This window comes from Cyprinodon tularosa, unplaced genomic scaffold (assembly GCF_016077235.1).
Source record: "Cyprinodon tularosa strain WSP-4 unplaced genomic scaffold, ASM1607723v1 ctg730, whole genome shotgun sequence".
NCBI classification, from domain to species: Eukaryota; Metazoa; Chordata; class Actinopteri; order Cyprinodontiformes; family Cyprinodontidae; genus Cyprinodon; species Cyprinodon tularosa.
Window position 1 is genome coordinate 237,685 of NW_024039486.1, and position 27,234 is coordinate 264,918.

Genomic DNA, 27,234 nt, shown 5'->3' on the forward strand with positions numbered 1-27,234 from the left:
CATTATGGAAATGCTCAGATTGATATATATATATATATATATATATATATATATATATATATATATATATATATATATATATATATATATATATATATATATATATATATATATACTGTATAATCCTTCTTTGTTCTAGACACCGCCAAAAGGAATGTCTTTTTTAATAAACTAATGATTCCACATTCACAGCTGAGCATTTTCTAAATTAAAATTCATATTTAATGTCTTTTTTAACCCTAATCTCTTAATATTTATCTTTCTTGAAGTGCTGGACTAATGGAAAAGCCTTAACCCTTTATAGGGCACTCAGTGAAATAGTTTGAAAATCTAAATTTCATGCCAATAGTGTTATTGAAATCCCTGACAAGACTTTGTAACATTCAAGATATATGGATATTTTGATGGCAAAAATTATTGTCAATGTAATAACAAGAAAGGCCAACTTTCCTGATTATATTGAGAAAAATAACAAAAGTACTTCTATAAGAAATTCATAAAAACACTGAGAGTTAAAGAAACACATTTTTTGGTACAACATAACCTTAGAGGCATTAATGCTGATACTAAAATTGGCACTAAAATTTTTAGTTTAGAAAACTTACAATTGTTAACTAGGCTTATTAACTTTTTAATTAGCTTTTTACCTTTTTTTCTTGACTAGTTAACTTTTTTCCCCCCAACTTCATTTACAGTAGGTAATATATAATTCAAGGGTTCATCTAATTGGTCAAATGCCCAAATAAGATGTACAGCCATGTAGCAGTATCTTGTGCTTCTGGACCTCACTGAGAGACGGGGGGACTCCATCTGTAAGGGGTATGCAAGTGATCATAAACGCTTACTTGCCCTATAAAGGGTTAAAAACTGCACTGAATTAGCTATGTAATCCACCAAGATGTAGTAGACTGTAGTATAATTAGCCTTTGAAATCAAGAGATGGACATTTATGAAAAATCCTCTTTTTAAAAGTATAGATTTAGTCAAAGTGGGTTGAAACTAACAGCCAACATCAATTTCAGTTCAAAACCCAGGCCTTAACCTCTTTACTAGGTGTAGGTCTGGACTTGGCCACTGTAAAATTTAATTTTCTTTTCTGCGTATCTGGAGAAAGTTAGTTAAAATAGAGCTTTACTTTTTACAAAGCTAATAAAAAAGGTACATTTCCAGAGGAAAGAATGGCACTCACTGTATATAAAATATTTTCCAAGTCACTTTGTCATCAATATTGTCCTTTATTTTCCTTCAACGACCGCATATATAGAATATTCCAATCTGGTAATATTAATCCAACTTCTCAGTTATATTTTGTTCTAAGAAAGAGGCTTAATCCAACAAAGATCAATATCTGTTTTTCACCAAACCCTGCTTTTCTAAAACACAACTTTCTCAGAAACCCACCATGATTTCTGGTCCTCATGCTGCAGTTTGATTTTCAATGTTCAGTAAAGCTATGAATATGTGTCTCACACCACAGCTGAAATTGCACTGAGATTAAATTACAGAATAATCGAATATTTGCTGGTTATGGGATTTCAAAAGCAAACACTCAGATTATTTAGAGGTACAATATCTATGTGAACTGAACACAATATTATCTTTCAGTTAAAAATTTTTTTTTCAATATCGATTTTAAAGGAAATTAAATTAAACTAATCGTTGTAGATGCTCATGGCTGTAGGTATATTTATATAAATAAATAAATAATTGCACATCAAAAACACATGAATGACTCATTTATATGCAGGAGGATGTTATGATTTTATTATTTAGGACTTTATTAACCATTAAAAAATAAAGGTGATATACATTTCTCTCAAACAGAACAGAAAGCTACAACAGCTGTCATCTCTGACAGCGTGGGACTCCTCCAAATGATTTCATATTCTCAGCATTAAAGTCAGAATTTCCATTTAGCAGTGGTCAGTTTTCATCTTCAGCTGACCGGTTAGACGTCGTTTACTTTTCTGTTATTAGTTTGTATACTTTAGCCTCCAGAGCTGCGTCCACTCGCTGTAGCCTCCTGAGTTCTTGTAGACACAGGATGTATATGGTGGCCTTGGTTTCCACACTGATGATTGAAATCAAATCCTCCAATGTAAATTCCTCTTTTATTCCTGTAGGGGGAGTCAGAGACAAAGAAGTGATGAAAGGGCGGCTTACCTACAACAACTCTTGCTTTTAAATTTTTAAACTATGGTTTCAAACTAAACTAACAAGTTGGGGTCCATTTCACGAAGTAGGATCATTGAAAACTCAGTTTTCTAAACCTGAAAACAGAGAAACTGACTTTTCCGGTTCTCAGAGCGTTTCTTCAACCTGTTTCAGTCACCATAGTAACATCCTCCCCAGATCTAACTTGGTCAGGAGCAGGTTTTCCTCCGTCTCTGCTCTCCTTACAGCCAATCACATTTTTTTTTTTTATTTCCTGATTTAGTCCGATTTTGTCGTAGTTTTGTGCATTAAAAAAACAAATGAAAAGGTCCGTTAGAAACATTAGCTTTTAAAAACAAACATCGCATGTCCGTTTGACGAGTATGGAGGACCAGCTCTACCATATTTAAAAAAAAAATACAGAAATAAATAAATGCTCAATAAATAAATAAGCATATAATTAATTGCCCCAAAATATACTTTAAACAAATAAACGTAGGTAGAAATTAAATTATACAGTGAGACATAAATGTATATATCTCTTTTAATTGGCTTCATTATTTATTCGCCCTTTGTAATAATTACCTTATTTATTAATGTTATAATCTTCAACTTTATTAATTACTTATTCTTTCAGTGCTTATTTATGTGCATGTTCATGTGCAATATTTTTGTCTGTTTTATTCTTCTTTTGTATTTTTTTTACCCCATTTATTTCTTCAATGCTATTTATTTCTGCCTGTGGTTTTTACATTTGTGTCTGCATTCCTGCTTCATTATGCAAATGAGGAGGGGCTGTCTGTGTCTTAGAGCAGAGGTCCCCAACCACCGGGCCGCAGACCGGTACCGGTCCGTCGGTCATTTGGTACCGGGCCGCACAGAAAAAAGTGTATATATATATATATATATATATATATATATATATATATATAGGCACTTCTAGCTGTGTTTATTTCTCCATTCATTTCTAATGGGACTTGCTTTCTTTGCTGACTGTATCATAGGGCTCACCACGGTGCTCTGCTGTGTATCTGTTGATGTTGTTGACGGCTTGGTTCAGGCTGCTGAGAGTCATCTGCCTCAGATAGGGTGACAACTTCTGAAACTCACTCTTTGAAATCAAAGACAAACCCTTTGGTGGCGGAGAACTAGACAAAAACAAGAAAATAAGAAACTCATTCTTCGAAAAAGAGAACATTTTAAACATTTAAAAATGTTTAACAATGTTTGTGTGTTTAATGTTGACACCATTGAACACACAAAGCAATCTAAAAGAAACACTTCTCAGATAACATTTTAATCTATATTTACATATTTAGCACCAAAATAAAAACATAATGGATTTAAATTTGTGTTTTCTCCACACTGAGGGTTTAAAGGAGTAAAACAAAGGAATTCAAATTTGCTGAATCATGTAAAAAGAGAGCAACCTAAACATTCAAGGAAATAAGTTCTAGTAACCATCTTTTATAACATGTGAATGTAAACCAGATTAATTCAAATATAATCTATAAATAAATATATATCTTCATAGATTTCTTGCTTTCCTTTACGTCATATTTAAAGGTATAGAGGACAATCTTTTATTTTTCAGGTGGATCATCTAAATAAGTGGTCCTCCTAACTGTCAATCATTCTTGTGACGTTTACGTAACGCCGTCCTACGGCCTAGTCCCGTTAGCTAACTTTTTCTGCGCATGCGCAGCTACGCTGCTTCCACAGCTACGGTTTCAGACAGTCATTGAAGATCAACTTTCTCACCGTGGTTCTTTGAAAATGGCCTAAGCTCATGAGACAGGGTTTATACAGGAATGAATAACTCTAACTTAATGCTTTTTAATGCTCTTAAAAATTATTTTAATGCCACCAACAGGTCCCCGTCAATATGCTGCAGTCATGTTCCAAATTCCTAGTTTTCCAACCACTTTTTTTTTTTATTTGCTTCCCACCCGCCCATTCTCTAGCTTTTTCTCTGACTCAGGCTTCTTTTCTGAACATACAGCTTTGCAATCAACCAGAAGCAGTTCCAAGCAAATATGTTGTGATATGATATGTCTGACAAAATTGTTTTTATAAACTTTCTTTTTAAATAAAGCATTTTAAATGCCACAATAAACATATTTACTGAATTTTAATGCCAATTAAGGCCTTAATTTAAAAAATGATAATTTAATGACCTTTAACGATTTTTAATGACCCACGGAAATCCTGTGAGAGAAAAAGTGTCTACGAAGTTTATGAGAAGAAAAGAAAGGCCTCAGAAGAGGCAGGTTTATCCCAGAATGCTTCGCGTGGAGAACTCTTCTCAGAAAGCATTATTGGATTTGCTGTCACAGTGGCCTGCTTTCGCCATAGGCTGTCGTTACCCGACATATGCGACTAATAAAAAGATGGCGCAGCAGTGAAGGAGGAGTCACCTGACCAGTGGAGCAAAAGGTACTGATCACCTGTCCAAACGGTCAGGTAAGAGAGTTCACTATAAAGTCCACTATATAGTCCCCGCTCTATATAGCCATGGAGGGATTTAGGTGTTAGGGTAAACGCTAGGGGAACAGTAACTTTTAAACAGAGCATGCATGAGGAGAAATGGGCTTGTGCATGCAAAACAGAGGGCAGGTCTTTTAAAAAATTGGTCAAAATAATCCACAATACTTTTAAATGTTTCTCACACAGATAACCAAAGTAAAGAAAAAGGCATTTCTCAACTGATGATCTCATTTTTTAAAGGATTCATCATCCTAAATTCAGGCTCTTTTTGTTTAAACAAGATTGTTTTCTCCAAAAAGCTCAGTTTTGGTTCCTCCTCTTGTATTGACGTCAGTCTCTGAAGGATGCTAATAGTAGCCTGCTTTGCTATCACCACTCCTGTCTCTACTCCACTAAAAAGGGAAGATGAAAAACAATCAGGGACTCACCTGCAGGCAGCTGCTTAGAGATGGGGGAACTTTTTGGGGAAATAAAGTTAAACCACCCACGGCTAACTGCTAAAGTTGCTAACGCTAAAGGCACATACGCACAAGTCAAATTCTCGTGAACATTCTCGTGAGGAAAAAGGGTATAAAAGGTAGAATGAACTCCAATTTTTTCTTTTTTACTAAAAACAACGCTTAAACATTTTTTAAATTTTCATTGGTTTTCATTCTTATTTAGTTTGACTTCTGATTTTCAATAGGGCTCGGGATCCACGTTGCATTGTGGGACGTCGCGGTCATATTGACGGCTACGCAAACGTAAACATAGCTCTGATACAACGTTGTTGTTGAAAGAAGAGACGTAGAAGTAGAGAGAAAAAAGATGTCAAAATCCCAAAAAAGATCTGGAATTTACCAGGACACATTGAATAGAGAAGCCACGGACCGGTATGTTGACAAAATCAGCATTATTAATAATTTGGATCCATATGAAGTTCCAAACAATGAGTGGAGCACCGATGAGTGAGCGCCTAAACTTCAAAACAGTTCCGAAGCTACAAGTCCTTGGAGTCTCATATGCAGTTCATGAATGGATGGGTTCAGGAGCTGCAGATCATAAAGCCAGCAAACAGTGGGAACACAGTAATCCGTACGAAGGTAAGCTGTGATCAGACGGGCTCTGGAACCTGCTAGTTTAGCAACCGCTAACTGCTAATCCTAACAACCACTCACGCATGTAATGTACTTTTAACTAGCTGCTATGTGTTCCAAAGGTGTAGTTAGTAACGTTAACTGCCAACCCTCCGGGTTTCTCACGTATTTGAGCCTTTTCCCGCTGCCGTTTTTATTGTTTTCCAGTAAAAGATCCCAACTTTGAAGGAAAGAAACAAAGTAGGCTATAAAATAAAACCGTGCATCTTTACCTTACCAGAATGAAAATGCAGGGAACACACTCTCATTGACATTGGAATACTGTGGAAAGTTATGTTCGGTCGTCTTACAGCCGCGATCCAAGCTAGCCGACGACTCTTTTTCACTGACGCTTGGTCTCCATGGTTACGCCTCCAGGCAGGAAAGCGGTGGAAAGTTAACCCATTTTCTATGTTTTTCCCATGGCGATCATGTGTTGAGCTGTTACAGCCCACAATACAGCAACGGTTTACCATGGTTGAAATCAAGTTAAGGTCAAATTAATCAGGCTGAGAAGGAGTACAGTATGTGGTAGTCATAGGCAGTAGTCTGAGCCGCGGTAAAAGAGGCCGTCAATATGGCGGCAACCTAAACTGCTTACGTCATGACGACCAAGCCCTATTGTATTTTACCTTAATTATTTTTTTCTGATTTCTTAGATAGTTTAGTTTTTATTTTTTTTGGAAAATTCTTAGTTTCAGTTTCGCTTTTATTAGTTTTAGATACTTTTGTATTCTTTTATATAATAGGACTTAAAAGTTAAAAAAAAAAAGTCCACAATAAGGACAGACTGCAGCAACAGCAGCACCATACTGCCCTCTGCTGGTGTAAAAAAAAAAAAAAAGCGAAAACAGCAACTCAAAACTAAACACGATAAAGACGCAAACAAACACTAAACCCGTTCTCTCTTAAGATTCAGTTAGTTTTAATAAGTTTTGTAAGCTCATATCACAGTTTTAGTAAGATGGTGATTTATTTTTTATTTTTTGGAAAGTCTAGTTTTCATTTTTATTTCGGTTGCTGGAATTGATTTTTAATTCTACTTTTGTTTGTTTTGTTTAACGATAACCTTAATGAAAATGATTAAACATGAATTTTAAAGTCAATTCAAGAAGCATTGCTTATGCAAAATACTAAGGTATGACTCCTCGAAGAAAGAGATGTTCTTGCTAAACCATAATTTAACTCATTAGCTTGATTTCTTTTCATCCACAATTGATATATGCCGCATATGATAAAAGAAGTAATAATTATAAAAAAAAAAAAAAAGAGAGAAGCTGTATGACAACACGAAGTAAGCAAAAAAAACAAAAACAAAACCTCTTAAAAGGAGTACCTGTGTGTTTGTTTCTCTGAGTTGACAGACGAGGTCATAGGCGTTGTGCTGATTTTGTTCATCTCACTATCTGACAAAAGCTATAAAACCAAACAGGTAGATTATAAAGGTTCACCTTAACAATGTCACACACTGGAAAAATTATCTAGAAATAATTAAAATGTTCTTAAATTAAGTGTATTTACCCTTAATTTGAGCAGGTAAATGAGATAGTTTGCCAATGACATGAGTATTTTTACTCTTAAAATAAGATAATTAGATAATATGCACTTGAAATAGGACAATGCAATTGTTTTTTCTTATTTCAAATGTTAATTGTCTCATTCCATTGGCAAAATGTCTCGCTTACCTCCTCTATTCAAGAAAATAATGCACTTATTTAAAGAAAAAATGACATATGTAGATTTACAAGATTAACCAGGATGTTAATCTAAGTTTTCCTGATCCAATCCGATACCTGTACAGAGCGTACGGCCAATATCCAATATGATTCAACCGTTGAACGCCATGTTTGTGAAGGCTTTAGCTATGATGTAATCATTGTTTAAAAAAGGCTAAATAAAAAGTAACATAAATGTACTTTATGAACAAATGAGAAGCCAAAGGAAATAAATGACATTTAAAGTCTACTGGATTGGATCTCGATCCAACTAACACTAAATATCAAAGGAGATATCAGTCCCAGTTATCGGATCGGTGCATTTCTAAATCAAATACTTACTTTAAATATATCCTGTGTATAGGAGCTGATATCGGGCATTTGGGGGGTGCCGGGTTCCTGGAAGTTGATCCTGACGCGTGGAGTCCCTAAGCTGAACTCCTGGGTGGGTCCATCCAGATCCAGTCTGCTGATGGTTCTGTCCTTTTTCACCAACTCCTTCTCCCCAACCTTCAGCGTTTGATAGTTTGCCTGCAGGTCAACCATAGCAAATTAAACAATGTAAAAAGAGGGTCTTCAACAGGGGGTCCAAAGATGTATAGCCAGGGGGTCGACAAATTTTTGGTTGATTAGACTTTCTTTTTTTATTTTCCCCTGAAATTTTTTCCACTAATTGAAATGTCTTTAAATCCACATTAACATGAATCCAACACACTGTAGTAAACAGATAAATGGAGGCAGAAGAAACTTTCAGTCATCTATGCCAGTGGCGGGTCTAGACCAAACGTACCAAGGGGCCAGGAGGGGGCCAGCGTGTTTTTATTTCATGCCCAGAAAAGCATGAAATAAAAAATAGAACAAGGGATTCAAATATATTAAGGTAGCTGCATGAAGTGAAATTTCTTTTCAATAAGGTTTTGATTAAACTTACATATCTTATTGGGTCAATTAAAATTCATAATTATGGAATTTTACATATTTTGGAGCTAATTTAAGTTTAAATTACTGTTTTCTATAAAATCTGAATTATAACTCAAGAAGAACAGATAAATTGAGCCATATAAATTAGAGCAACTTGTTTTGAAAAAACATTTAACAGATGAAAACTGGGATCCTATCTCAATAGCACTGAAGATATCACCTTATCTTTTTTAAATTAGTAAAACAGAATTTGTAGAGAAAAAAAAAGACCCAAGATCCAGAGGACCTATCAGTAACCAGCGCAAATCATCATTAGAACTTCTTTGAGTATAATGTCTTCGCCACCGGGGCCATAACAGGGACCAGGACATGATCTACAGGGGCACTGGCCCCCATTGGCCCTTGTCTAGATCTGCCCATGATCAATGCACACATTCAGTGACACACAGGAGCTCTTTCAAACTGGGCACCGTTTCATTCACAACAGCTGTCCCATCAACCAGGAATCAGAATCAGAAATACTTTAATAATCCCAGGGAGAAATTACTTTCCTTACATTCCTCCATCTGTAATAGAGTGACTATAGGATCAGTTTGATATAACACTATTTCATACAATATATATAATTAGGGGTCCCCGCTCCATCTCGCCATCAGTTTGGGGGTCCTTGGCCTGGAAAACGTTGAAGATCCCTGATATAAAACATTTTTGCTGATGCTTTTATTTGCATAGAGATTAGAGCTGAAAAAATTAATCGTTAAAATAATCGTAAACTAATTTAGTAATTAATCAAACATTAACTGGAGTAAAAGAGACTCTAAAATGGGTCTTTAGCTGACAGAGTGACCCACCTTCAGCAGCAATTATACCAAAATAGTAAAAACAAAATTTATAATAATTTTGTGTTGAAGATAAAGTTTTCACCTGTCAATATGCTCTATCCAGAACTCCACAAGTTTATTTTCACCTCGTTTAATTTCATAAAAACTCTTCTTTAAGGAACCTTTGGCTTTCCGATTATTAATCGATTAAACGAAAAAATGATTGACAGATGAATCGATTTATAAAAAAATCGTTAGTTGCAGCCCTAATGGAGATTAGAAGATAAAAAAAGAAGGTGCTTTATTTAAATGCGGAAAATATGACCTGCTATGCACACTTGAACAAAACCGTTGGAGCCCCTTTTTTGATGAAAGAAAAACCCACAATGGTCACAGATAGTATTTAAATTTGACAAAAGTAATAATAAATAAAACAGCTCTGAAAATTAATGAATGGGTGTCAGACATTACCTTTTACGCATGAAAGAGGCCTGGAAAAAAATAATGGTAACTCCATAATAGAGTGAAAACAACATGACATGATTTTAATAGAAATAAATCTTTCAAGATAATTAATCAAAATAGCTTCTTTGCATAAAAAAGTTGATATTTGACAATTAATAATATTAATTGGTTACATTTTCTATTGAAATCTTTTTCTAGAGTACAGACCCAGATACGATATGTGCTATACCCTTTCCAGAACTGCTCTTGTCTGACAGATTAGACCTAATTATTACAATTTTTTTCCCTTTGTTTGTTTTTTCCCTGTTCCTCTTTAATAGTATTTGCTTGTTAATCTGCGTTTAAGGCAATAAAGTAAAAAAAAAAAAATATTTTGAAGCTTGGTTGAAAATTAATGTCTGACTTTCATTTGTTCATTTTCATAGATATTATATTTATTATTCCAATTGTGTGTCTGTCTTTCATTCAGCGAGGGGTACCAACCATTTTGTCCAAGTGTGTTTGCTGCTCAGACCAGAAGCTAACCAGCAGTCATTGGAAATCAGCCTTTCAGAAATAAAATCCTGTCCTTTGCTCTAATGAGGCTGGTAGAGACTTGGACTCAGTGATTTGCTCATTTAACTGAGATGAAAAGCGGTTCACAAAAATGAAAACCCATCCAAAGTGCTTTTCCTCCCACTTCCTGATCTTCCTCCGTTTTCTGCTGATCTGTTACAGAACATCCCAGACTTGTGTCTCACATCATTTTTTAATTTATTTTCTGCTTAAACGTGGTTAGAACTTGGTTCAGGCTCAAAGCAAAGTTTAAAAAAAAGAAAGCCGATAATTAACTTAGCAGGAAGAACTTCAGGGCTGTTTGTGTTTTATTACTTTTAGCATCACTCACCATTTCCTCAGATGTTAATTATTCCTCTTTTTATTTTCCTCAGAAATATTGTGTTATAAAATAAACACAAAGTTGATCTTTACAGTCATAGAACATCTACATCAGACCTGGAAACAACTCGTTCATTTCACCTTGACATTACTGCTGCCCCGCTTTGGGCACCACCAAATCACAGATGAAGGATATTATTGGCACTATACTGGCTTTATGCTGGTGAAGAGTCATCCAGGTCATATGCAAGGTGTGTATGCAGTTCAGTGCAGTGAGGAATGCTCTGGTTTTTATATTAGAGAAACCAAACCTCAGCACAGCATGGCTCAACAAAGGAGAGCAACCTCTTCCAGACAAGACTCTGCTGCCCACCTCACCTTAAGGACAAGGGACATTTATTTGAGGACCATCACGTTCTCATTTTGGACAAAGAAGGCAGGTGGTTGGAAAGGGGTGTGAAGGAAGCCTTTTACGTTAAAAGAAGCCTTAAACAGAGAGGGAGGACTCAAGTTTCACCTCTCAAAAACCTACAACACAGCGATAGAGTTGATTCCTTCCCGCTATCGTCTCAATTCTCATCGCCATGCAGGGATCAAACTATCTCTCCTGGCCAGCCAGGCCAACAACAATCCTACCGACTCCCCGTTACTAAGGGGTGGACCTGTTTTTTGGTTCAATTTGCATGTTTTCTAAGCCATAACGGCTTTGTTGGGCTACTCTATAAAGCCTGGAACTCAACGCTACTCCAGACATTTTGAATTGAGAAAGCTTCCTGAAAACTTGGAAAACAAAGTCCCATGGTTCCTTTTTTTTTTTACTTTTTTGGAATGAATATACTGGCTTTAATAAAACTAATATAACTACTAAAACTAATATAAAACTAAATACCAGCCATTCCACCAAAATAATTACCTGATATATAAGGCCAGCAGGTTATATGCACCAAACTAATAAATTAATTTGAGTTAAATTAGCATTGGTATCTATGTTTTTAAAGTTTCAGAAACAGATACTTGAACTGCTGTTTTCAATGACCGCAGATGTCGCGAGGGAGAAAGAGAATAACAATAATGTTGTCGTTTATTGGCCAGTTGAGCTGTAATATATCCAAATCATCACCACACCAGATTACAGCTCATTTTAAGGTGATTATAATAAATTCTAACATTTTATTTATTTATTTTACTTTATATTTAATATTACTCTTAGAAATGGTATGAAACTTTTATGATGATATTTCTTAGCGACCCCAGAGCTCTACCAGCATATCAGTTTTCCAGGTCTTACAGTTTGTGAGGAATATCCCAGAACAGACTCCAAGTTGGGCTTCTCTGGCATCTTCATGGCCTCCACATCGCAGAAGGACCCTTCTGCCACATTGTACTCCCAGGAAGACATGTGGCCATTTGGTCCATTGCAAGGAGTTGTTTGAAGTCGGAAAATGTGGCCATCGCCATCACCAGCAGCATCACAAGCGCCGTTGCTTTGCAGGTTGATGGGCTCAGCCTCTGTAATCTGAAAAGGCAACAAAACGCTGAGCCGAGGAGAGCCCATCCTCCCTCTGAAGACTTGGCTAGAGTGTTCAACTTACCTTGTTTTTGCTGAACAGCTGGTTCACACATTGGGTTTGAAAAGCAGGCAGCTCAGGGGTCAACAGCACGTTTCCATGGTGAGAGAGGGATTCAGGCTCCCCTGCTTTTTTTATCTTGAACCCTGGGGTATAAAGTAGAGGTGGCTCTGGGGACTTCAAATCCTCAACTGAGAAAAGAAATGAAAGACATGGAGAAGAGAACAAGATCAGGAAGATTAATTTCTGTGTTCTCTTAGAGGAGTGGGTTTTTTGGGCCATATTTATCTGCAGCAGGATGCAGAGAGATGATCTGACCCGATTTAAAAGGTTTTATGCCTTTACAATAAAGACCAAAAAGACACTTGATCAGGATAAAAATAAGGCTGCATACACCAAACGTCCATCCTGATGGTGTTTGGGTTCTTTTTGAGCCTAAATAGAATTAGAAATAGAACTATCAGAAAAATAGATGGTGATGACTAATCATTGGGAGGCTGCCATTAACACCTCTAATTATAAATGATAAGTGTTAAGCCTAATTTCCAGTGTTTAGTCCCGTTTTTCGCCTAGACTCAGCTTTTACTGTGACTCACTGTATGGCCTCTAATTCAGCCCTTTGACATGAAAACTGTCTCAGAGCTCAACTGCTTAACTTTTTCTTTCCTAGTCAGAGCCACCTATGTAGCTAGTTTAACCGTTAGCTTTCTAACCTAGAAAGGATTTAAAGATCAGTTTCTCCAAATTCCTTTTGTATGTCTGATTCTGTCTCATTGAATTCCAGCAGACCTTGGCAGAAGGCCCTCACAACGAGCCTGGTTCTGATGGAGGTTTCTTCCTGTTAAAAAAAAAGTCCTCTCCTCCGTTGTGGCATGCATGCTCAGAGTGAGGGACTGTCTGCTGTCACCATTTGCTCACCCAGAAGGAGAGAATCCTTTATAGTCAACCATGTGGTTTTCCTTAGAGCCTTTAATCAGACTGGATGATCAAACTGAATCGTCTCTGTAAAGTGCCTCAAGGTGACATGTTTGGAATTAGCGCTATGTAAATAAACTGAATTGAATAGAATATTGATCGCCCTGCAATGTCTCACATTTAAGCAACAGCTTGCCATGGTTAAAGACCAACTCATATTACAGTAATAAAATGAAAACAAAAAATGATCTAAAGTAACTGAATTCTAGTGGAACATGGACACAACATCACTGTAAGAAATAATCAATTAATAAATAAATCATTTAATCTACCTATTCCTGATATTGCTTGTACTCAAACTGTAGAGCTTTGCTATCACTGGTACCAGTATTAATAGGGAGGTTTAATCATATCCATCAACTTAGCAGCCAATCTGAACCCATCAGCAGCTTTAGCTTCAGTGAACAGCATCCTGAATGTATTCAGAGCACTATTGGAGACTTTTCCATCTTGGAATCAATTTCTTTTTTTTGTTTTTGCATTTATGTCACAATGGATCTTTGAGTTTGTTTCATTATGTCTACTTCACTGGGAGGTGCTAACTGGCAGCATTACCTCCTTATTCACCCCTTGCACACATGCAGAGTATCACACCTCCAGAAAGTGGTGTACCTCTTGTAAACACAAACGAAGGGCTTTATTTTCAAGCAAAATGATCAAAAACAAACTATACCATATAAAAATAATTAAAACATCTGCAGGATGTAATAATCTTTGACAAAAACATTTTATACAACCTGAGAGTATAACTGGAATATCATTTTAAAAATGTCCAATAACCTGACTATGGACCTTTTAATAAAACTGCTGTACTGAATCAGATATAGGATTTGTAGAAAGTTAGCTGCTAGAATCCGGCTCAGTAAATTATTTCTAATGCAGTCACCATATTAATAAGAAGTATAAATAAAAAAGCTTGTTTAGCAGAATCACTTTAGATCAGGGGTCTTCAACGTTTTCCATGCCAAGGACCCCCAAATTATAATATATATTGTATGAAATTGTGTAATATCAAACTGGTCCTCTAGTCACTCTATTACAGATGGAGGAATGTAATGAAAGTAATTTCTCCCTGGGATTATTAAAGTATTTCTGATTCTGATTCCTGGTTGATGGGACAGGTGTTGTGAATGAAACGGTGCCCAGCTTGAAAGAGCTCCTGTGTGTCGCTGAATGTGTGCATTGATGACTGAAAGACATCTGCCTCGATTTATCTGTTTACTACAGTGTGTTGAAATTATGTTAATGTGGATTTAGAGACATTTCAATTAGTGGAAAAAATTGCAGGAGGCAATATTAAAAAAAACTTTTAAAACAACCAAAACCTTCGCCACCCCCATGCAGTACCCCTGTGGAGCCCCTAGAGGTCGCGGACCCCCTGTTGAAGACCTCTGCTTTAGATGCTAAAAATAATGATGAATGGGTCATGATGGATGATATCAGGGGAGTGCATCTGAATAAGCAACAGTGTAAAGAATCCAGAGCTCCCAGGAAAAACCTTATAAAACCTTCAGTGACTCCAGAGAGAACAAACTTAAATACCTCGAGTGTGTAACCTCTCCGTCACAGGGCTGACTGTCGGGACTGGGATATCCTGAGGTCTGTGGAGGAAACAATCATGGAGCATTTAAAATATTACAACATGTCAAGCAACTTATTGCGATTTTTTGTTTTGTTTTTTGGTGGCAGACCAACACAACACAGTGCAAAATGCTTTACAGGCAGAGATCCAAGTGACATTATTTAGTATTCATCCTGACACCCTCAAACAAAAAATAGAGCAAACAATCATCCTTAATTAGTAATTGAAATAAAAATTAGGTTCTTGAAGATCAGGAATGCAGCACACAGATGAGGGATAAAGGTTACAGCTGGGTTAGATTCTAGACGATATCCTATCATGAAAATCTCAAAACAGATTAAGCGGATGAGAATCAGAGCACCACCATCCAGCTAAAATGATGAAAGGCTCATAGTAACTCTGGAGTCCGGTGTGGTTTTAGGACATCCTTGGGTTTCAGGAAAAACCGTTGTCAGTTCTCAGTACTAAGGAATTTAGGTTTCAGGAAAATGACGATCCCTTTTTAAGTTGAGGGAAATCAAGACAAACCAAACCGATGTTTGAGCTTAGAAAAGCCTAAAAAAATCTTGCTCCATGCAGATAAATCTCTCTTTTTGAGAATTCACAGGAGGGGTTTGATGTATTCATCTTAGCCCACCATTTCCCATGATTCATTGTGGGTCGAAGTGGATTACTAAAGCTCAGCGGATGAAAGAGGCAAAAATCCATCCATCTTCTTCCGTTTATCCAGGGTCAGCTCGCAGGGGTAGCAGCTTGAGAAGGGACGCTCAGACGTCCCTCTCCCCAGCCACTTAGGCCAACTCCTCCGGAGGAAACCCAAGGCGTTCCCAGGCCAGCCGAAAAACATAGTCCATCCAGCGTGCCCTGGGTCTCCCCCTGAGCCCTCCCCCTGGTGGGACGGTCCTAAAAAACGATCTAGAAATAAGTAAAAATGTCTTAAATTAAGTGTATTTACCCTTATTTTGAGAAGGTAAATGAGGTTTGCCAATGGAATGAGTATTTTTACTCTTAAAATAAGATATTTAGATAAAATGCACTTGAAATAAGACAATACAATAGTTTTTTCTTATTTTAAATGTAAATTGTCTTGTTCCAATCACAAAATGTCCATTTTACCTTCTCAATTCAAGAACCAATGCACTTGTTTAAAAAAAAAAAAAAAATGACTTCTCTAGTTTTTGATTTTTTCCAGTGCATGTGCAGGGTTCTCATCAGGATTTCTGGAGCGCAGTCGGTGAGGGTAGGGATTTTTCTAATGCTGCTATTACAACCGCATAACTTCTTTCTCCTCTTTTTGTCTCTTTGCTAATTAAGCTTCCTCCCTTCATCTTTTCTACATGTTGGAGGCGGTGTTCATATTTTCCCTAAATACAAGAATGATCAGACTGACCCAGAGTTGTTGCTTAGTAAGGCGGCTACGCAGCAGCGCGGTAATGCTGCATTTTATTAAGTGGAAAAAAAAAAAACTCTCACCATTGGTTGGTTTAGCTCGACAGACCGGCTGTTTGGAAATCCCTCTGAACCTGGAACCTCATCCCTGCTTTTAAATAATTTATCTAACATTGGAGAAATTTACCTCTGCATTTAACCCATCTCCTTGGGAAGCAATGGGCTGCCATCATGGGGCGCCCAGGGAGCAATTGGGGGTTAAGAGTCGTATTCAGTGAGCTAGAGGGATTTCCAACTCTCTAACCACTCTCCCACTTTTTTTTTTTCTTTTAAGGCTGCCAGCTAATGTACTGCGCCAAACAATGGGGCCTCAGGATTCAAAGCTCTATGCATTAAACACTAGGCCGCCACCTTCCCTGTATTGGAAATGAAAAAAGGTGTATGGGGACACCCCAGTTAAGAGTCTGAAGGGTATGGGGTTCTTGTTTTGACAGCTCTTTTCTCACAAATATGGAGATTTATGCGTTTGAAAACATTTTTTCCACTGGCTGTTACACTAATTAAATATCAGTAGCTACGTTTGCATGAGCAAAATTTCTCTGATCCAATCTAAATCTTTGATGATCATTACGAGTATATGTCTATATGTATGTACTAAGCTTTAAATCAGACTAAATCATTGGAACATGCGCATAACTCCCTAGTTTTCTGGAACAATTTAGTAATAGGCCTTGAAGAAGCTGCCTGTTTTGTAAACAAACCCATACTTGTCCACTGATCAACTTTAGCTACTCTTTCTTCCTGCCCGGCACATTTCTTTTTCTGCAGTTCTTCATTTGCTGTTGATGCGGTTTTTATTCCAGATTATTTTGGTACCTTATGCTGACGCTCCTTTGTTACAGGAGTAGAGGGCAGGATGGGGCGTTCATCATCCGCACATTACATTTAGAGCCACCTCCTCCAGCGAGGAGGACCAGAAGCCAGAAGATGAAGGTTAGTACAGAGAAAAACGCCATGCTGATGTTGCACACATGAAAAATGGAGATGATTTTACTCCAAAGATCCGAAGGGGTGTGTAAATGGACAACAATCTGAATGGCAATCGGGGGAAAAAAAACCTTAATCAATAAAAATGTAAATTTTTTTTTCTATTCAGACGAAATCAGATTAGAATCTTCAGTCTGATGTTTACATGAAACATTTTTGACTTAATCAGGACTTCTATCCAAAACTTAACCTTTATCAAGATTTAAATAGTGTGAACATTTTCATTGGTTTTAATTCTTATTTAGTATTGATTTAATAACTTGAATGCTACTTTAGATTTGATTCATTATTAGTATTTATAAGGTAGTTTAGTTTTTAATTTTGGAAACACGATTAGTTCAGATTAGTTTTTATGAGTTTCAGTTATAGTCTTTTATGTGATATGAATTAAATACTCAGAGAAGGAAAAAAAAACTCCTATAAGGACAGACTGCTGTAGTAAATAACTGAACTGCCTTCAATACTGCCATCTGCTGGCGTAATGCGGTACAGTGAAAACAGCCTCATTGGAAAAATGATCTAGAAATAAGTAAGAATTTCTTAAATTAAGAGTATTTACCCTTAATTTGAGTAGGTAAATGAGATAGTTTGCCAATGGAATTAGTATTTTATAAGATAATTATAATATAAGATAATTAGCTAATATGCACTTGAAATAAGACAATGCAATTGTGTTTCTTATTTTAAGTGTAAATTGTCTTGTTCCATTGACAAGATGTCTCTTTTACCTCCTCAATCTAAGAACAAATGCACTTATTCTAAGAAAAAATTACTGATCTAGATTTCGATTTTTTCCAGGACTCTGGTAGCTACACTGCAAAAACGATATAAAAATAAGTCAAAATTTCTTAAATAAAGTGTATTCACCCTTAATTTGAGCAGGTAAATGAGATAGTTTGCCAATGGAAGGAGTATTTTTACTCTTAAAATAAGATAATTGGATAAAATGCACTTGAAATAAGACAATGCAATTGTGTTTTCTTATTTTAAGTGTAAATTGTCTTGTTCCATTGGCAAAATGTCTCTTTTACCTCCTCAATTCAAGAACAAATGCACTTATTATAAGAAAAAAAACAACTTATCTAGATTTAGATTTTTTGCAGTGTAGACCTCATATTGTTGCATCATGAAAACGAAACACTCCCTTAAAATCAAGTTAGTTTCAATTAATTTTGTAAAATTTTGTTATGGTTTAATTAGTTTTCCTTTTTCATGGAAGGTCTAGTTTTTATCTTTTTATCTCCACTAACTGAAATGTTTTTTTATTTATATTCTAGTTTTCCTTATTTCATTACTTTTAGAGATAATAACCTTGGTCAGTGTATCGGCCTAATTTCAGTCTGTTAAACTTTGGGCGTAACAACTGCTTGTGCTAAAATTTTTCGCATAGAACAGTAGAATAGTAAAACAGCTACTACGCTGGAAAAACAATGAGCGTATTGGACTATATTTCATCACAACAGGACAGATGTGTGGATTGTGTGAATGATATTCTCATTCACACAATCCATTTCAGACTGACAGCTTAATATCCAAGGGGAGGTACACTGCCAAAACTAGCTAGAAATAAGTAAAGCATTTCTTAAATTAAGTTTATTTATCCTTAATTTGAGCAGTTAAATAAGAAGATTTGCCAATGGAATTAGTATTTTTACTCTTTAAATAACAAAAATTAGATAATATGCGGTCAAAATAAGACAATGCAATTGTTTTTCTTATTTTAAATGTTGTTTTGTTTCATTGGCAAAGTGTCTCACTTACTCCCTCAAATCTAGAAACAATGCACTTATTTTAAGAAAAAAAATGACTTATTTAGATTTCCATCTTAGCAGTGTAATTCTATAAATTCCTGAGGGGTGATTGGATGCAAAGGAATCCCACATCGTTCCAATCTTTGTGAGAAAAAATCCTGTATTTTTCAACTTCACATATATACACTATGTTGTGTCAGCCTATCACGCCATATTTAAATAAAATTCATTAAAGTCTTAAGCTTATAATAAGGTAAAACGTGCAAAAGTTAATGCATTATTAAAAGGCAGTCTAAGAGGAAACAAAGCTGGTCTGTAACCAGTAGAGTTTTCTAACATTACTGAGTGGACTTTACTTCTCAGGCTTTAGGTCCTTCTTCTTGAACAAATCCATAGTGAAGTCACTATTCAGACACATCGTTTGCTCTGAGATGCCAAACTCATGCATCTGGGGAATCTGCGGCTCTTCGTCGTCCATCTGCAGGGCGCGTTTGGGATTCATGTAAACGGCTGGCGGAGCGGGTGTTTTGGGTGAAGACCGGGGGAGATTCATCTCCGGAACGGGAGGACCTTCAGAGCACCACTCAGCCCCACCCAGAGCCCTCTTTAACTGCAACGCAGACAGACCAACATCTGAGAGCTGAGGGGTTCTCATCTCGTCGGTGAAGGGCCGCTTCGTTTTTGGAGACGATGAAGACTCTCCCCCCTCATCCTCCTCCTGGCTTCCGTCTTCTTCCCCCTCTGAGTTACCTTCATCCTCTGCTTCTTGATCGTTGGCGCCTGCTGGAGCAAAGGTTGCTGTTTATATTCAAGAGAATCTCACTGCTGTTTCCTCAAGTTGACACCAGACAGACGTTAAACATTTCACAAACTAGATGCAGTTAAGCAGTTCTTACCGTCTGGGTTTTCTGCATCACAAGGAGCTTGGTAACCATATTTTTCGAAGTGGGTTCTAATGGTGTGGATATCTTTAGAGACTCTCTGTTGCATCACTCTGCAGGCCTTAATGAAGCTGCTGACCTCGTTCTCTCGTTGTTTTTGTTGAGCTAGCTCTTCCTGTAGCTGGCTCTATGGCGACACAGAGCAGAAACGGACGTGTGGATTCCCAGCGCATTGCTTTAGATACAACTCACTTTAATCCTGGATATCAGAGATATATGGCTAATGCATGCGCCAATATACGGATACATTAGCCGATTCACATGCACTACGCAGCCAGGTCTTGAGATCATGAGGAGCAGATGCATCATCACTCTCCTCCATTTGCTATAAATTCCAAATGTTTTGTTTGAACGGTTAATAAATATTTCTTTTTTTATTGAATCAACTGTAACATCTCTTATTGTTTAATTTTTATTTAATGTAAACTGGGGTAGAAACAACATAATATCAAGATTCAGCCCAGCATTATATCAGGAATTGGTTAGACTGATGTCAAAACAATTGGTATCGATATTAGCCTTAAAAAATACCCGTATTGGTTGATCTCTTCTGGATAACCATGGAAGAATATTTGATATAATTTAATAAAAAGTCACGCTAAACTGAAAAACGGAGAAGGCAGATCTGCTGAAAGTCAAATTGGAGACTAGCGGCGCGTAGAGCTCTTAGGCTACGTTCACAATGCATGTCTTAATGCTCAGTTATGCGGCCAAAATTGTTGCTTTATTATTTGAAAATGTGTCTGGAGAGTTGTGTATCTGTATCTCGATTTGTGTGCATGTATTGGGATTTGAAAATGTGTAAATGAAACTGTAAATGTGTGACATTTGTGTGTCTGTAAAACAATCTGTAATTGTGTAAAACTACTGTGCGTGTAACCCAGTTTGCAAATGTGTAAAAAAAATCCACAAAGCTGGATTCAGATCTACAAATGTGTACTGAGATTTACAAATCTGAAGTAAGATTTGCAAATGTGTAGATCAATATGTAAACATATACAGAGACACTTATGTCTGAAGTATTTTCGGTTCAAGACCCAGAAATACAGACAAATCATTGGTGACAAGTCGAGCCGTTTCTCGGTTGGCTCTCATTACACACGTGATATTCTGCTGTGTGAGATCCACAAATTCAGGATTTGTATGTGTAACATCTGGATTTGCTGCCCTGAGCGCAGGCTCACAGGCTGCCTCTTCCTGCTGCAGGAGTTCAGCACAACTTGCTGCACCTACACCCACATACCACCAGTTGGTGGTATTGTACTGTTCGTGACATTACTACAGTTGGGCGGAGTTAAATTCACCAGCCACTTGCAGCCAGTACTTGCATCCTTCTCAGAGCACAAGCACACTGCTCTGACCCACTAGACCAACACTCCCCCTATATCAGCCCAAAAAACGTATTAACTCCACAGTTTTATTGCCCCTCCATCTACGCATCTGTTGTAATTGTTTTTGTCCTTGTCTGTCAATACAGAGTGACATCATCGTAATACTTTGATTCCGCTCACTTTGCTGTTCAGACTGCAGTGACATTCTAAAAGATCCGACCTGCATCAGATTTAAAATCACATAGAAATGTGGCCCGGATCAGGTTATTTGTGACTTGGCCTGTTCATACAGTCATGAAAGAATTTAACCTGAGTCACTTCAGGCCAAAACATTCAGACCTGGGCCACATTTGTCTGTAGTGGGAACAGAGCTTTACAGTTTTCATCCCGTTTCTAACTCCTCTGAGGAACAGACATTAATCCTGCTGATAGGTTAAGCCATGTCCAGCTCTGTTAGAGAAACTTTGCGTCTCTTAGCACGCCTTACATGCTCATGACGCCGCACTCTGGGAAAAACCTACTGCTGGAGCGCCTGTGTAACCTCTGTAGGGTCCAGGTATCATCTTATGCTGCCAGTAGTCACAATGATCTGTTTAAACAAGGATTTTCACCAGAAAATGAGTCAAAAATGTTTTTCACTATTCACTAGAATATTCGAAAAGATTTTAGATTGATATTGATGTATAATATGAAATTAAAGGACTGATTGTTTTATCAACGGATTAATCTATAGAATTTTTTTTTGAATTTCTCTAAAACTTAAAGTCTCTAAATAAAACCACAATTTTAAATGAATTGCAAATGGCAGAATATGTACAAAAATATATGCTCATAGATATTTAATAAATGTCTTTTGTTTACCTCTGTACAGTTGTATCTAAATTACTGCTTTAGGTAGGTTATTCTTCCACTTAATTGTGTTTTAGAGTCTGAGTGCTGTTACTTTAAGTAACGATTCGATTCCCAGATTAGTTTATGATTATTTCAATAAATGATCAATCATGATTAATCCTTTCAGCCCTAACAGAAAGTATGTGTTCATTAGGAAATATTATTTTATTTATGAGCATCAAATCACTCTGTCCCATTTGTCTAGAACATAAAGTAGCTTAGCTTTACTTTAAATATGGGTGAATATAGGGATAAAGGAAAATGCTAAGATTCTAGTGATTTAGCATCACTCAGTAAAAGAAAAAAAAAGGGTAAATGTCCTGTAATGAATCATGTTTGATAGCATTTTAATACTGCGATCTTTGTCAAATGAGAAATATTTTACTTCCAATAAGGGTGAGAAAATAGATCCACCCTTTTCAGATTTCTTCTGCTTTTGTCCTTTTCTGCCACTTAAAAACCATTCAGTTTTCTGTTTATAAAAAAAAAGTATTTAACGCTCCAGCAATATTTTACTCCCCTACCATTATAAGCCCTGTTTTTCTATCTAATCTAATGTTTTTGGGTTGTTTAACACCTAGGTCTTTAATTACAATAGCCCCTTGTTTTTAGATATATGCTGCTGTTTTTCTTGTTATCTCAGCTGTATGCCAAAGTGTTTTATTATGAGATGAGTATTTTTGTCTGTTCACATGTTTTAATTAATTTATTCAGGCTCCTTTTCGTCCTGTCTGTAACACTATGCTTCCAATTCTTGTGAACTTTGCCTTAGACACATCTAGATCTCCTCTGTATTTTATTTCTGCTCATTAAGAGAAGTCGAAGCTACAGTGCTCCTTTAAGTTACCATCATAGACATAATATAAGAGTAGACCCCGCTTCGACCGCTTTCGCCTATGAGCCTAGGCATGATTTTATGGCGCCATTGTGCATCACTTTTAATCTTTTTTAACTCACTGAATATTGAACAAATTTTCACGGTTGTTTTTTTGCTGAAAACAAACAAATGGGACATTGTATTTAAATAGTCTTAGTGGGGTTAACAGTTGTAGAGTATTCTGATATGACGTGAAAATGTCCACGTATATTGGTTATACGTTCTTCAAATGCACGATATTTATGTTTGTTAAAACACTGTTTAGAACAGTATTTTGTTTATTTTTTTAACTGTCACTTATTCTATTTTTATACACTTTTTAAGGTCCGCATGTGTGTGACCACTTTTGCTGTAATATTTTGCAGGTGTAACAACAATTTACTATTCTCTCTCTCTCTTATAATAATTGGTGAAAAAGGCCGTTTCTGTCCTACGCTGTGGACTCAGTGGTGGAAGTGGCTGAGAAGAGGGTGCTGTCCAAGCTTGGACAACACGTTCCACCCTCTTCACCAGACTGTAGAGGAGCTGAGCAGCTCCTTTAGTGGGAGACCTTTACACCCCCTTTGTAGCTACCGCAGGTCATTATTCCCTGCAGAGTCTATAATGTGACACTACAACAGCAATAACTTGTGTAATGTATAAAATGCAATTACTATTTGATACCGTGTGCAATAGCCTGTTTCTCTATATTTACACCCAGTGCAATAACTATATATATATATATATATATATATATATATATGTATTCATATATATATGTATATATATATATATATATATATGTATATATATATATATATATGTATATATATATATATATATATATATATATATATATATATATATATGTATATATATATATGTATATATGTATATATATATATGTATATATATATATATATATATATATAAATATGTGTATACATAAATACCCATCTATATAAATACCCATGTAAACACCCTGTGCAATAACCCTATATAATAGTATAATAATCCTATTATAAAAAAAGAAAACAGTTTTCATATGTGGACGTATTGTGTATACTTCATGCAACTTTGGCACATTCTTCTTCATTGACTATTTGAGTAAATTTATCCACTGTGAGATCAATAAAGAAAAAAATAAGTTAATAATATTATATATATATATATATATGTGTGTGTGTGTGTATATATGCTGTTTATTCAGCAATTCCTTCACAAAGTTCTTAAACCAACAGGTCCTGGGAGCAGCGTGACCTCCCCAAGATGGCGCCCGTAATTTCTGCGCAGCGACAGTCAATGCGGGGTCTTTACGTTATGTGGTTAGCTACAGCAAAGCCTCATAGCTGTGTTGCTGGGTCAGCTGGTTAAAGCAGGTGTATAATATCTAAGTTGTACCTTAAGATCTGTAACCTCTCCGTTCACTTCATGGAATGTTCGCATCGCTTGGACGTTTGTTTCTGAAACAGAATAAGCCGCCATTGACAAAAGTAGACAATATTACATATCAGAACATGTTTGTGAGTGAGAAAGGAGCAGAAGTGTCTGTTGGTACCTCCCAGGTCGCTGTCTCCATCCTCAGTGCTTCGGTTCTCATAAACTTGCTTTAGCCTCTCAGTTTCTGTCTCCAGATTAACCGCCATCTTCCTTAGCTTGGAGAAAAACCCTCTGGTCGGATCCATTTTCGGTAATGTGATAAAAACTTTGATAGCGATAAAAAAAAAAAAACAATAAACAAATAAAAGTCCGGACACTTGGACACAGCTCGTTTGTTTACCTTCTCTCACCGCTGCGAGGAATTTTTTGATTTTGGCGCCTTTTCCGGTTTAAACGGAAGTGTTTTTTTTTTTTTTGTGGAAAACTTTATTACACAACTGAAGAGTGTACCACAGACAAACGAGTGTGGCTGATTTTACTTTCCTGGAGAAATGGAAAAAAGAAAACCTGTTAGATCGAATATCAGTACAAATTTATTTAGACAAACTATGAATATGTCCAAATTTATACAGATGCTTCAAAACATTCATATAGCAATAGTTGAGTGTCGTTCATTTATGGAAGCCCGTTTCCGCCACTCTGTAAAAAAAAAAAAAAAAAACTATCTCAATATAATGAGATAGTATCTCATTATAATGAGATAGTATCTCAATATAATGAGATAGTATCTCAATATAATGAGATAGTATCTCATTATAATGAGATAGTATCTCATTATAATGAGATAGTAACTCAATATAATGAGATAGTAACTCAATATAATGAGATAGTAACTCAATATAATGAGATACTATCTCATTATAATGAGATAGTAACTCAATATAATGAGATAGTATCTCATTATATTGAGATAGTTTTTTTTTATTTTTTACCAATTTTTTAAGTTAAAATTGAGTATTTTTCGTCAATAGCTCCCAGGTCATGTGACCTATTGACCCAAAATCAGTGTGAAATTGTTCTACTAGTCTCTGTAGATGGGGCACACTTATTTATTTTTCATTTTAACTCTTTTTTTTTTATTTTTTACCAATTTTTTAAGTTAAAATTGAGTATTTTTCGTCAATAGCTCCCAGGTCATGTGACCTATTGACCCAAAATCAGTGTGGAATTGTTCTACTAGTCTCTGTAGATGGGGCACACTTATTTGTTTTTCATTTTAACTCTTTTTTTATTTTTTAGCAATTTTTTAAGTTAAAATTGAGTATTTTTGGTCAATAGCTCCCAGGTCATGTGACCTATTGACGCAAAATCACTTGGAAATTGTTCTACTAGTCTCTGTAGATGGGGCACACTCACTTGATTTTCATTTTAACTCTTTTTTTATTTTTTACCAATTTTTAAGTTAAAATTGAGTATTTTTCTTCATTAGCTCCCAGGTCATGTGACCTATTGACCCAAAATCAGTGTGAAATCGTTCTACTAGTCTCTGTAGATGGGGCACACTCATTTGTTTTTCATTTTAACTCTTTTTTTTTTTTTTAGCAATTTTTTAAGTTAAAATTTAGTATTTTTGGTCAATAGCTCCCAGGTCATGTGACCTATTGACACAAAATCACTTGGAAATTGTTCTACTAGTCTCTGTAGATGGGGCACACTCACTTGATTTTCATTTTAACTCTTTTTTTATTTTTTACCAATTTTTAAGTTAAAATTGAGTATTTTTCTTCATTAGCTCCCAGGTCATGTGACCTATTGACCCAAAATCACTTGGATATTGTTCTACTAGTCTCTGTAGATGGGGCACACTCATTTGTTTTGCATTTTAACTCTTTTTTTATTTTTTACCACATATGGACACCCTTATGCTTGAACATGGTGTTCGTTATGGACAATCCATGACGAGCACAGAGGTCCAACAACAGAACACCACTCGAGTTCAGATCGGGGCGACCATTCCTCCCAACCATGCCCCTCCAGGTCTCACTGTCATTGCCCACGTGAGCGTTGAAGTCTCCCAGCAGAACAAGGGAGTCCCCAGGAGGGGCACCCTCCAGTTCTCCCTCTAAGGACTCCAAGAAGGGTGGGTAATCTGAACTGTTGTTTGGCCCGTTAGCACAGACAACAGTCAGAACCTGTCCCCCCACCCTTAGACGGAGCCCTCTCGTTCACCGGGATGAACCCCAACGTACAGGCCCGAGATGGGGGGCAACAAGTATGCCGACTCCTGCCCAGCGCCTCTCACTGTGGGCAACTCCAGAGTGGAAGTATGTCCAGCCCCTCTCAAGGAGACTGGTTCCAGAACCAGAACCATACGTCGAGGTGAGACAGACTATTTCTAGCCGGAACCTCTCAGCCTCACACACTAGCTCCGGTCCCTTCCCACCAGCGAGGTGACATTCCACATCCCAAGAGCCAGCTTCTGCAGCCGAAGATCGGACCACCAGGGTCCCCTCCCCCGGCCAGCACACATTGCATACGACCCTTATGGCCCCTGTCACGGGTGGTGGGCCCATGTAACGGGGGACCCAACAATTCACACTGATTTTGGGTCAATAGGTCACATGACCTGGGAGCTATTGACGAAAAATACTCAATTTTAACTTAAAAAATTGGTAAAAAATAAAAAAAGAGTTAAAATGAAAAACAAATGAGTGTGCCCCATCTACAGAGACTAGTAGAACAATTTCACACTGATTTTGGGTCAATAGGTCACATGACCTGGGAGCTATTGACGAAAAATACTCAATTTTAACTTAAAAAATTGCTAAAAAATAAAAAAAAAGAGTTAAAATGAAAAACAAATGAGTGTGCCCCATCTACAGAGACTAGTAGAACAATTTCACACTGATTTTGGGTCAATAGGTCACATGACCTGGGAGCTATTGAAGAAAAATACTCAATTTTAACTT

General features: G+C 36.6%; 1 protein-coding gene across 1 annotated transcript; it reads right to left on the reverse strand.

Moving 5' to 3' along the window:
• Positions 1-1,745: 1,745 nt before the first annotated feature.
• Positions 1,746-24,690, reverse strand: ska3 (spindle and kinetochore associated complex subunit 3). The gene is made up of 11 exons (XM_038269588.1): positions 24,444-24,690; positions 24,287-24,348; positions 19,763-19,934; positions 19,223-19,649; positions 14,640-14,698; positions 12,147-12,313; positions 11,843-12,070; positions 7,814-8,002; positions 7,093-7,172; positions 3,166-3,302; positions 1,746-2,117 (listed from the first exon to the last, which is right to left on the reverse strand). Exons 1-11 carry the CDS (start codon positions 24,568-24,570, stop codon positions 1,960-1,962), a joined length of 1,806 nt encoding a protein of 601 aa, XP_038125516.1. The 5' UTR covers positions 24,571-24,690; the 3' UTR covers positions 1,746-1,959.
• Positions 24,691-27,234: the final 2,544 nt, after the last annotated feature.